Source organism: Hylaeus volcanicus, chromosome 2 (genome assembly GCF_026283585.1).
Source record: "Hylaeus volcanicus isolate JK05 chromosome 2, UHH_iyHylVolc1.0_haploid, whole genome shotgun sequence".
NCBI classification, from domain to species: domain Eukaryota; kingdom Metazoa; phylum Arthropoda; class Insecta; order Hymenoptera; family Colletidae; genus Hylaeus; species Hylaeus volcanicus.
In genome coordinates this window covers 19,091,791-19,104,757 of record NC_071977.1, presented here as the reverse complement: position 1 = coordinate 19,104,757, position 12,967 = coordinate 19,091,791, and the positions used below count along the sequence as shown (strand labels likewise).

The 12,967-nt window shown below is 34.3% G+C and overlaps 1 protein-coding gene across 5 annotated transcripts in view; it reads right to left on the bottom strand.

Moving 5' to 3' along the window:
- The window catches only part of LOC128885135 (GTP-binding protein RAD), a 110,888-nt gene that overhangs the window by 33,489 nt on the left and 64,432 nt on the right, over positions 1–12,967 (bottom strand). For all 5 annotated transcript variants that reach the window (XM_054138969.1, XM_054138971.1, XM_054138970.1 and 2 more), the window contains one exon: positions 6,772–6,987. In XM_054138969.1, coding sequence (XP_053994944.1) covers positions 6,772–6,987 — 216 coding nt within the window. The remainder of the gene's footprint in view (positions 1–6,771; positions 6,988–12,967) is intronic.

Genomic DNA, 12,967 nt, shown 5'->3' with positions numbered 1-12,967 from the left:
CAAGTAACTTTCCAAGTGAAGTTCCTAGTGAATGTTTGAGTGAATTTCTAAATGTATTTGAAGTAAATTCTCAACTGAAAATTGTTATTATTATTATAAGTAAATTTCGCCTCTACAACCAATACATTTCAACCTTAGGTAAAACAAACTAGGTGTTTCATTATTTTTAATCTTAAATAAATATTCGTTGCCTTCTACCTCTTTTCTAGGATATTCGAGCATTTACCTCTTTCCTACAAAACTAAAAATAATATTATAGGAACTAGAAAATTTCTTATGGTTTTATGGAAAATTCCTTTTGAATCCATTCCATTAATTTCCTTTCTAGCACAAAATAATATAACGATGACGAAAATGCGCCCGCTGATATCTATCGCAACAGCATCGTTTAATTTAACTTTACTTGACGCAGACACTTCGCCTCGTCAGCTTTTCCAATTCTTTACGAAACTGTAAAACTGAAACTTCACACTTGACAATGTCTCCAGAGCAGAACATTTTATGAAATTTCTTAGAAGCCTCGGATTGTACGGATTACGTACATCAATATCACTGTCAAGTCTCGCGAACCCCATCGTTATTCATCCTGGCCATGTAATTTATAGTCATTAGTACTCCTTAACACTTCAACTTCTACCTCCTGCCTTACCTTTTTTACAATTTCTTACCTTTAACCCTATTTTCACCTACGCCAGTTACAAGGATAAAGAATAATTTTATATTTCCTGCAGTAGGCGTTATTCGTTTTTAAAATTCACTTTTATATTATTTATTCCCTAACGTTTAATAAAAAAATTTTCACAATAATTTTCTCTCGCATATCTTGATTATATTATATACTTTTTATATATTGTTTTTACAATTTATACGTAATATGTATTATATTGATATTTTATATTATGTGCAAATATTCAGACAATGTTAAGATTTTACTCTTGAAGTGGTTCCAGAATAAACAAACGAATGGTCAAGAAAATTTAAAAGTATTGCATAATCAAAGAACATTTCATCTGCGTTGAAAGGTATACATTTTAAATGCTTTGGAAAATGCAACAATAATTGTTTCCAACATTTTGATTATAAAAGAAAGATGCTACAAAAATTAAGCTAAAAATATCAATTACGAAAACGATCGATTTAATACATTTCTATGGTGTATGTAGATACATTTATATCCTCACTGTTGTAGCAATATTAACAATTCAAGAGTAAAAACTTTCAGGTTATTCGAATTTTTTTGTGAAACAGGTGAAGGTGTCGAAGTTATTTCGGAACCCATGCTGGCAAAATTAGCGATTTTCTTAGCAACGTCAAACATTAAAGAAACGAGCGGTTTAACGCAAGATAAATTCAGTTCTTAGCCGCGAAATTGAAATACGCGCTAAAGGCTTACGTAAACGAAGGAGTTTTAACGGGTCGTAACCCGTTGCGTGTAAACCGTCGAAAGCGTTCCGAGATTATTTGTAAAAGAATCGATGGGTCGGTCCGACCGATTCCCTCCTATCTATGCACTGGGTCAAATCCATGGACGCATTTAGCAGTCACGTAGCGTTTCTCACGACACGAAGATAGCCGGCGCGTTTGCCAATGGCTCTTAATCGCCTGCAAGCAAAACAACTGCCAAAAATCATAAACCATTTCGCTTATTTTCGTCAACGAACCGCGTTAAAAGAACAACGTTACAAAAGACAATGTTGAGTGTGGCATACTCGGTGCAGCAATTGCTATACAGCAGTGTTTCTCAATTATAGGTGTATCTTACAAGGCGGCAATTTTTAATATTTTTGGAGCAATTGAACAATTATGTTCGACACCTATAACACGGATACGCGTAGTGCGTTTTGGAATTCTGTGATTGGTAGACTGCGGATTTTTATGCATTTGTAGGAAAGAATGTGCAAGATATTACAAAATGGCAGACAGTATGGAATAATATAAAAAAATATTAAAAGTACAGTTCATATTATATTTTCGGAGTAAAATAAATTCCTATTTAGGTTTAATTCTTGTAGGTACGTTTGCAAAGATTTTACTTTGCATAAAAATCTGCAGTCTAATAATTACAAATGAACTTTTGTTTTTACTTTTTTGTTTTTGGCTTTAAAAAGCAAATCAACTAAGAATTATCCCTAAATGACGACTAAAAAAACTAAGAAACTGAAGAACTAAATTGTATTTGATTATATTACAAGAAATTAAAAAATTCAAAACGCAAAATTAATGTCATTAATGTCAGTGCAATAGTCCAAAACATCAAAAATTAATTTCATAGAAATCCATACAAAACACTACGAGTAATTTAAAAAGAATAAGATAATAATTTATGAAATTGAAACTATAAAATTAACGTCCTAAAGTTTCTAAATATTCTTATCTGGAAAATATGAATGTTAATAAAGAAATCATTCGCGAAACATGATAACTTAACTAACGTGACTACGTTACCAACGCACCATAAAGTACCAATCTACATATATCGAATAAACAAATGTAACCACGTTGCCAATATACCATAAAATACTAAACTACATTGTAACTTGTCGACTTTTCGACTCGTTGTGCGATCGATGCAGAGAGATCGTCTGGAAAATTAGTAATTTCTATTTTCGACGCAAAGTGTAATTACCACCGGCTTCCGTTGCAACACGCGGATATTTCCGTGAAACGAATTCTTCACGCAAACCTGCGAGAGCTGGTGCAAGCTACGAAATAGACCAGGAGAGAGTGTCCATCATGACGCGGCCGTTGGACCATCGACGTCGTTGCCAACAAACTCTCACGCAAAATAAATTCGATGATTCACCGAATCTGACGCTAGTCGACCCGATGACTCGTTTTTCAACTGGCCACACACAGTTTGAAAACAAGACACGATTCTCGAAGACGAGAGACAGTCCTCCGGAATGGCATTAACGTATTCTCCGTTCATGTTTTGTCTTTCCATCAATTTTATCGATTTGCATTAAACGGAAATTTGGCCATCCGATATTTTACTTTGTACATAAAATGGGAGAAAAGTTAAAGTCCCGATTCAAGATTGGAACGTTATTCTAAACGAAATTAGATTGTCTATGATTGCAATATTTTATCTGAATAGTAAAGTCATAGTCTTGACTCAAAATTGGAATGTTAAAAATTCCGGATAAAATCTACTATGCTATTTTTTTTTTATACAATTGAAATCGCAAAGGACAACAAAAAAATCCCTGAGTCAAAATTATTATCGTTTACAATCTACACAAATATAGGAACAAAATTGTTACCTTCGAAATACTTCCTGAATTCATGAATACAATAGGAACGTGCCAAATATATTCCTGAATTGAATATTATTTGTATCGAGGGTTTCTTTATTTCCAACGAAAAAATTACTGTATGCAACACTGGTTTATTCCAATACGATATTGTTTTCAAATTGGAGGGGCATCATCAGTGTCGTCGCAGAGGACAAACACAGTTCCAATTCGATGCGATGATACAGGTTACAAAGTGTGTTCTCACCAACAGAAATAAGATTCCCGCTCAGCTTCGCGAACGAGACACGCTTCAGACAGCCTCCTTAGACATAACGAACACGACATAGCGCGGAAAGTGAGTCGTGCAAAGTTCCGCTATGAATACGAATATGAATAAAGAGACGATTTCCTGGAAGTCGTGAAAACAGTAATCTACAACCGCAACGGATGCAGTGTTTGTTTAACTTATCCCATCGTTTCGAAATTGGCGCCATCCTAGCAGCTGCTTACAACCATTCCCAGAAGTATAAAGTTATAAAGGCCGTTACTATGCAGTTACAAAAGCAAGCATTACTTTGTTCTACACGTTTCGAATTTTAGATCCGCGGCATTTACAGAGTCTCTAAATAAAACAACTACACGTGGAAAATTGAAACACGATATTCAACCACAGAGAACGACAAATATAGACCAGAAATATTGACAAATAACTCGACTTTTTTGAAATTGAAGATATTGCGTTGACTACTAGACGAATATTCATGACTATATCATTATACATTTATCGTTGTGTTTATTTTTGTAACTTGATCAAAATTCATGAATTTCATTTAAATTCATTTCCTTCGATGCTTGACTATCAGAATTAGTTTGTTTAGTTCTTCAGTGAAAAGCACTATCACTGATATATCACTGTGCTTGAAGTTTCTTTTCCTAAATGATCGTTACAGCTAGCTTCAACGCTGTAAAGAGTTGGAAAAAAATGCTCAAAGACTTCTAAAACGTCCTGTTGCATCATCCAGTTCGATTTCACGAGTGCAGTCCGCATAGCTTTTCAGTTTTCTGTTCGTTACATCCGTTTCGTCGTTTCTAATCCCGAAATAAAAGCCGCGAATCGAGCGACTCGAGAGCCAACAACTATTCCATCGTGTGTTCCCGCAATTCTTCCGCAAGCATTGAGCGAAACGAGGGAAAAAGGTCGCCTCGCTAGCCAGGAACGCGATACAATTCGCTGGGAAGCAGGAAACTGCGGCGGTTGGCTTCTTTAATTCCTGAAAGATTGAGCTCTCGAGTCGGCGAACGATTTATGTGCAACCTTTGACTTTATTAACCGACATATCTCATTCTCCTTGCGATGCTAGGGAATTCAGGCTGCCGATACAGTAGACCTGACGTTTCCTTTTAGAATGAGTAATGCATCCACAGTAATAAGGTGTCTTTTCGTTTAACTCACCTCACCGTTTAGGAAAAGGGATGTATCAGCTTGTCACAGGCGAAACGAACGAATTGGAGGTACATACTCTTTTATTTTTAATAGTTTCGAGGCTATTCGTGATTTTGTTTGCAGTTAAAGTAATTGAGAAACTTTATAATTTGGTAATTTAGTACTTTAGTAATACACATTTATTTATATATGTATGAAGGAAGGTTATGTTTCGTTCCGCGGAAACATCGATCGAATGATCGATGTATTCGACGTTTTTCGCGCGCGCGTTGCCGTTTTGTTCGAGGCAAGCGGCGTAGAGTAGTCTTTTAGTCGTCGTGCGATGTAACGGTTGCGTCAACTATTTTTTTTTTATATACTTCTTTCAATTATATGTTTTAAAGTATATCTTATGTTCTAATTTCTAACACGTCTCATATATTCGTCGTCCTCGATCATCCCAAATCCTACATGTATATGTGTGATTTTGGTAAATTTGCAACTATTCCATCGTGCAACTTTTGAACAAATTTTCAAAAAAATATTAATTAATTCATACATGTATAAGTAACCAAGAAATAATTTATTCATTCAGAAACCTCTATCAGCTCTGCAGATTCAGCCAATCTATTATTTAGTTGAACACTAATTGATTCGTGGGTAAAATATAAAAAACACGAAATGAAATTGTAACATTTAACAAATCTACAAATTCGCCCACTTATTATTTATCTAAAGCATTAATATATTCATGAATGTATAAATAACCAAGAAATAATTCCTTTCTTGATGGATAAAATACAATTTTAACACCTCAATAAATTTAGAATATATAAATTAAAGAAAACAATAAAAATTCCAACATTTAACAATTCTACAAATTATGCTACTACCATTATCAAGCTACAACATTAACGTATTCACGAATAACCAAAAAATAATTTCTTCTCGAAAGATAAAATAAACTTGATGCAACAGAGGGTTATATTCATACACGATTACGACAAACAGCATCTCGTTGCACCTTTCACTTATCAATGTCCAAAGAATTCTACTCAGTTGTGAAATTGGCCATTTCGCATGCAACAACCTACCAGATCCACCGTATCTCTCACATTTTCCATTCTCTGGTTAATATTTTCACGACAATAGCCCTCTGACGAGAGCAAAGTGCTCGCTGTTCATTTTCTCGTCATTGGCTACCGATGAGGGAATGACGCGCGACGGTAACAAGCAATCAGAGAAGAAAAGGCATGCTGGGAACCCTAAACACATAAACGAACGAAGGATATTCGTCGAGTGACTCACGGACCTTCCGTTCATAATTCCAGAGAGGATCGAGTGGAAACTAGAGTCTTTAGAGGTTCGAGAATCCTCAAGCTACAGTAGGGGATGCAGAAACTGAATATGAAGCAGCTGTGGACGTAATCTGCAAATGTCTCACGCGACGAAGCTCCATCGTGCAATCAGAATTACTGATATAACTGACTTAAAGACTAAGATTTCAATCTCAGACGTCGGCTGTGGGTGTAATAACGACGCCATCCGCATGAAAATTAACCCATTGTGCACTAAATTGATTGACTTTCTAAATCGATGTTTAATTGCTGATGGATGTTTTCAAAGATACTTTATTAAATAGGAAAAATAATGTTTCCAGATATAGAAATGATGTTGTCAACATGGATTCAATTTGTCCATTGGGTGCAAAATTATTGTATTACCAAAATGGATGTTAAATTCCTGTGTATTATACTCGAGACGTGGTTTATTAAACAGGAAAAGAAGGTTTCATTTCTGGGTGTAAAAATAAAACTTTCGATGTCGAAATTAACCCACTGAGTACAAAATTATCTGAAATTTTGGTTTTTTTAAGTTGGTGTTCATTTTCCATTGTACATTCTATCTATATATGCAACTAATCAGCAAGTGTACTACTCGCCAGATTGGTTACCTTGATTATTGCAGGAATTTTCACATCGATTTTCTACAATAATCGAGGTCCTACTGTGTCGTTATTAATGAGTCTGTTGTTATTGAACCTAATCACCAGTAGGAATATTTAAATCGTGTATTTCGTTATAAAATCATTGGTAAGACGTTGTCATTTACCTCTTTGTCTGTCGTATGCATTTATACATTCGCTGGTCATGAACTGGCTGATCAGGGCGGTCTTTCCGACACCCCTTGCACCCAACATCGCCACCGCGTACGAAACAACTTCTTTCGCAGGTGCAGCAAGCTTCTCTTCGTTTTCTGGATCGGCAGGTGCAAGGGAATTCGACCTTGATCTTCTTCTTCTGAAAGAGTCGCCTCGGTTGATGACACCTGAAACAAGAGAAGAGAGAAACGTTAGTCTAAATGAAATATGAGCAAAAATATTAACAGTAATAATACAAATAATATGTATATAATATAAATTGTAATAATAATATAACTAATACATATTTAATAGTGCTTCGTGTTTATTATACCACTTTGAAAAATATTTGGTAAAACTTGTATTGAAAAATGTTGACAAATTTTTCATATAGATTTCATGCATTTAAATTTGAACTTTCCATACTAAATATAAGTTTTTATGTTAGAAATTCCTAAAGTCCTGTTTCCTTTTTTTTTAGAAAATCAAGTATGAAAGTACTTTAATGCATTTCTTATATAGATTTGTTCTATTATTTGACATTTTACTACTTTAAAAAGGAAGACAATTTTTTTAGTCTTAAATAAATCTATAAAACTGGAATATAACATAATGAATATCAAAAATAAAAATAATGCCTTCCTTTCTATTATACGCACAAGAATTTCTACCGATATTATTTTAATCACAAAGTAGAATGGTGTTCACGCTGTAAAAAGATATTTTTTACAGAATCATTAAAAATATTGATATTATTAGGATCTAAGGCCTAAGAACGTGACATTGTGAAACATTTCTGGATATCTGCGCAGAAAAGTCCTTTTTTAGCCAATGTTATTTATGGAACAACGCAAAGCGGTTAAAACGTTTGCCCCGCGGATGTCGAGACGAAACATTTGTGACAGCAACAGTTACTCTTTGGCTGTCGAGACGGAACAGATTGAGAAAAATAAATTTCATCGCGAACGCTACTAACTTTCCAGCCTTTTTTCCGTACTTCTCTTGCTTACTACTTTACTCGGCAAGATGCACTTTATTTTAAACTGCACGAGATGAAAGGCTCTTTTATATGATGGGGTAATAATAAATTTCTTATTCTCTACAGGAGATAAGAATAAATGGAGAAGGGTTACAAGATTTGTAACGAAGAAATAGGTCAATTATTTCAAAGAACGTAAAAAGTTCAAGCGTTAAAAAATTAAAACAGATTGAACCAGTGGAGATTCTTTATTGTGTTCGGTGAAGGAATTTGTTTGAAAAGCGCAAATTGATTACACAACGAGAAGAGAAAAGATTGGAAATCAATTAACGAGTGTTTCTATGAATTGAATACAACCAATCGATGTGAAAGTTTATCTTGTTCTTTTTATTTTCATATCTTTTAAAACAAAGCGAACAGAACGAAGTAGATTCGACTGATAAATTTTCACCGTTCCAAGTTTTCATGTCTTTGATAAAGTGAATTAAATTGTATAAAAATAATGAGAGGCGCTCTCATGAATTGACAATGCGCGGATAATTGCAAAATAGATATTCATTCATTAATTATCTCTCTTTTGGAGAAGGGAAAACAAAGATATGAAACGATTAGCGAACAATTTTATAAATTAGTCTTGGTCTTTATGCTTTCATATTTTAAAGAACAAAGTGTGCCGAATGAGATAAATTGGTTAATTAAATTTTTCTTGTTCCAATTATTCATTTCTTTGATAAAAGAAATGAAATTCTTTTTCTTTCCTATTCATATTAAAGCAAGACACTGGTTGATTGTATCCCGTATTATTTTGTGAGTTTTTGTTCTTTTGACCATAGTCCATATTCCGTTCCTTTCTTCGCGTCCTGTTAGATCTGGGTTATGAGGTCTCGGTATGGGGCTGGATTTTCTTCATTTAGTGCAAATGTCGTCGCTTCTACTGAAATAGACGCTTCTTTTTCGTTGCCTACGTGTTATAACTTGGTGGGAAAGGACTCAGGCAATGATTACATTTTTATCTTTCATAAGTTTCGTATAAGTTTCATATATGTATTTGATTATTTCATATATAATACGGTTTCTCCCTTGATAACAGCATTTGTCTTTATACATTCAAATGAAATTGAATTAATTATTATATCTACTGATACTAACTGAAGATGAGTCAAATCTAAGAGTTCAAATAGAGTTAAAATAAATTAAAGCTTGTTTCTGAGAGTTCAGAGTACTTCATATTTATACTTTCCATATAAACGATCTCGTAGCAACATTCATTAGCCATTTCATACATAGAGAGCGTATAAATAACAGAACGCTGAAGATTACTTATGAATATGTATATACTTGCGACCTTCTAGAATTTCAGAAGCTTCAGTAACACAAACATAGGAGTTATTTTGGAAAGATTATATTTTATACTAACATTGTCAGCGATGGTGGTAAAATTTTAGCCCTTCCAAGTGATATGAAGCATTTTTTCAAAATTAACAACTTTTGTTTTCTTCTTATTGCTCTTGTAAGTGCTGTCAAAAATAAACGCATCAGTGACATATATTCACTAGTTTACTACTTTACCAAAATAAACATAATGTAGTATTAAATAATTTTTTTCATTCTCTATCACGATTTATTTGATTTATAAAGAGGTTTATACTACTTCGTAATCAAAACGTTTCTAATTTATACTGTTTAACTCGAGACAAGCTGTAAACATTTTCCTAAAACTGATATGACGAAAATCAGAATATGGAAGTACTAAGAAACTCATTACCAAAGGCCTATGCTGATTTGCATATTAATTAGGCTGTCTATCGAACGTTCTTAGCGAAATTAATACTCGTCAGGTTTTACAATGTTGTATTTTGAACCAAATGGAGCTTGTCAACGTTCAGAAACTGAAATAACATTACGTACGTCTGAGGTTCGTATTGGTTCACCGAACGAAACGGAATCCGTTCTTCCGTTTAATTGTAAATAAATAAAATGATAAAAATACATGGATTCCTACGCAGATTTTGGGTCACGGTCGTTCACGCGCGATATTGCGAAGAAAATTCAAGACAACTCTCCGATACGTTTCAATGGAGAAAAGAAAAGTGAACGTCAGGGCAGTTTCGATGTCTCAATTTTTCGGAATTTACGTTTGCATGCGTAACGCGTCCTTAAGATTTGTTTATTACCTAAACGATGTTTTACTAGTTGCACCGTTTGTATATTCCTATACTTATTTTTACAATTTTGCTTATGTCAAATCTGAGTATTTATAGATTTCAGAATTGACAGAGAAGTGTATACATTATTTCGTCTTTAAACAATACACTAAAGTCAATTTTTTAGAGTTGATAAAAGACGACATAAAGGGTATCTGTAAAGATTACTTTATATAGCAATGAATGTGTATTTTATAAAAAGAAGAATCTCAACTTTATATTTATTTCTTCTCGTAAATTTCAATCATTGGAAATGTATCGTCAATGTAAGTTGACCTTTCCTTTTCAAGATTATTTATATTAAAATAGAATTCTTTCTATCCTGAACAAAAATTACTTTTCCTATTTAATAAAATATTTGTGGTTACATTACAGAGAAAATGGAAATTAACGATGAAAATACAATAATTTGTACTCGTTTTAAGCAGGAATTTAAAAATGGAACTTGAACGAAATCGCTGAACACTACAAGAGTCGGTTTTCAATTCACAAATTGGATTAGGAACGGACACACTTAAATTAAGCGATATGCTCGTGCTTAGCCGTCGCGTGAACCACTCGTTGAATGTGTCTACCACCGTGTTAATTACTAGGTAAATCAGATATGCCTGCACTCAACGAAGACACAGTTTGCTTGCTAATTTAGGAAACACTGACGTGTTTCTCGCTTAATTCCGGTTAGCCATGAAATTGAGCGCAGTTTAGCAGAGATACGGCGACGAAACATGAGATACTGCACATGGAATGTCCATTATTTTTTTTATTATATTTCAAAGACACGCAACTTTTTTAATTCAGTATATTTTCAATCGTTATATTCAATTTTAGCATAGTGCTTTTTTAACAAAATGTAATAAATTATGTACAAAGAGCAAAGAACAATTTTATTATCACTTTTTCAAAGCTTTACTCTCACTGAAATGTAATAGATACATAAATAATTTATTCCTAAGTCAATCATTTTGGAATTTATTTAGTATCGTGTAACAGTGAATTTTTTGTTCTTGAATAGTATTAAGAAGTTCCTTATGATTTAGCTTTCAAGCAAAACTTGACTTTATCAACCACCACAGGAAAGTATAAGTTAAAAATATAAAACTATTTAAAATAATAAAATATTATCAAAACACGTGCACGTATTTTCTAAACCACTTTAGTTGCATTTACAGAATAAGAATTCCATTAAATTCGAAGCAGTTCGTAACAATTTCCATTAACGTGGGAATTCGCGGAAACCTAAAGTTTGGATAGCATTGTTATAGACAACATCGACGCTAACATTTCGCGTTACACCAAACACTATTGTTCATTCTACCGTAGTAGGGAAACACGTAAGATATTGCAATTACCAATCTCGGGAATCTGAAACGTCACTAACGAATCCCAATAGAAGCCAGGGATGTGTATTTTACCATATCCGAATGCAAAGCATAACGGATCAGTGTTCGACAAACATCAACAAAGCTCGTGAAAGAGAAATGTTACAGCCGCGAATCTATGCGTCAAATTGCTCGAGGAGTTCGAGCTATGCTTGTTGAAAACGGGGACTGACAATCAAACGACAAAGGAATAACTTCCTCTACTCGTTATTCAATCTAGAGACGCGGTAGCGTCTCGGCGTCAAGTACATGAAAAATCATCCGTCACCGCGTATATACTGGCGTTGGAGCTACCACGTATCTTTTACAGGAGAGGTGGTCCATTCCAACCTAACATGAAACATCTTTCATGGATATCTCAACACGTCTGCCATATTTTCTAAATTTAAAGGCATTTTTCTTATGTAAACCGCATATAAGCTTTCGAATAAAACCAAAATCAATAAAATCGGTCCACGTACAACTGACCCCGGGTCCACACTGCGGCGAACGCTGGTTCGCGTACATCGTTCGTGAACATGGTAGCTGACCCTGTTATTCACCGGTTTTCGCCGTAGTGTGGACGAGAAATAGCAGAGTTCGCTAACAAATGACCCTTCTAATAGGCGTAAAATCGTAAAAGTAGCCCGCTGGGTTAGGCGAAAACTGTGTTCGCGAACCAAATTCAGCGATCCACAAGGTGGTGGATCCGGCGAACACGTTCGGGAATAATATCGCCTTTTTCCTCGTTCTTGTCCCTTTTCAAACCCACGGAGCTTGGGCATTGCTATTCGTTCCAACTGTGGGGCTGGTCTTTATGACCACCCGCAGGTAGATACATACTCCAAAGGGATAATATGCGTGACCGAAGTTAACATTATTTTCTTATTAATCATCCAAGTTTGTGTATTTTTTGTTGTATCTTGATGAAAGTATATGCAATATATTGGCGAGATTTTCCTGATAAAAATGGCACCAAACACGATGCAATTCAGACAACTTTAAGTTTTGTTTACAATATGCAATATTTTTATAATATTAATACTTGATTTTGTGAGCCAGTAACCGATTAGAGAGTCTGTTCGAAAATAGGAAACAGATTGTAAAATTCTTGCCAGGAGATAATTAGGGCCTATGGAAAAACTAGGTAACTTTTGTAGCTATGTGAACCTGATACTCGACTTTTCAAAAATTCATTTTTTTTATGGAAAATAATAGCATTTCGTTTGTACTTGATTGTACCATCAATAGTTTCGTTTGTACCTTCATCAATGGGTAGTATGAACAAGTGTTAATATTATAAACAAAAATACCTATTACTTATCATAAGCGAAATTCAAAATTGTCTGAATTGCGTCGTGTTTGATATCATTTTTATCAGAAAAATCTCGCCGATGTATTGCATATATTTTCATCAAAATACAACAAAAAAAGCATTAAAACTTGGATGAATATTAAGCCACTAATATTAACTACGGTCACGCATATTATCCCTTTGGAGTAACTGCCGGCGGGTGGTCGTAAACGGTCGTTTCCTTTCGAACATTTCCAACCATGGAGGGGATGCGGATCGCCCGAATCCACAAAAAAACATCAATTTCACAGGAGTACAAAGATCGTAGATGTT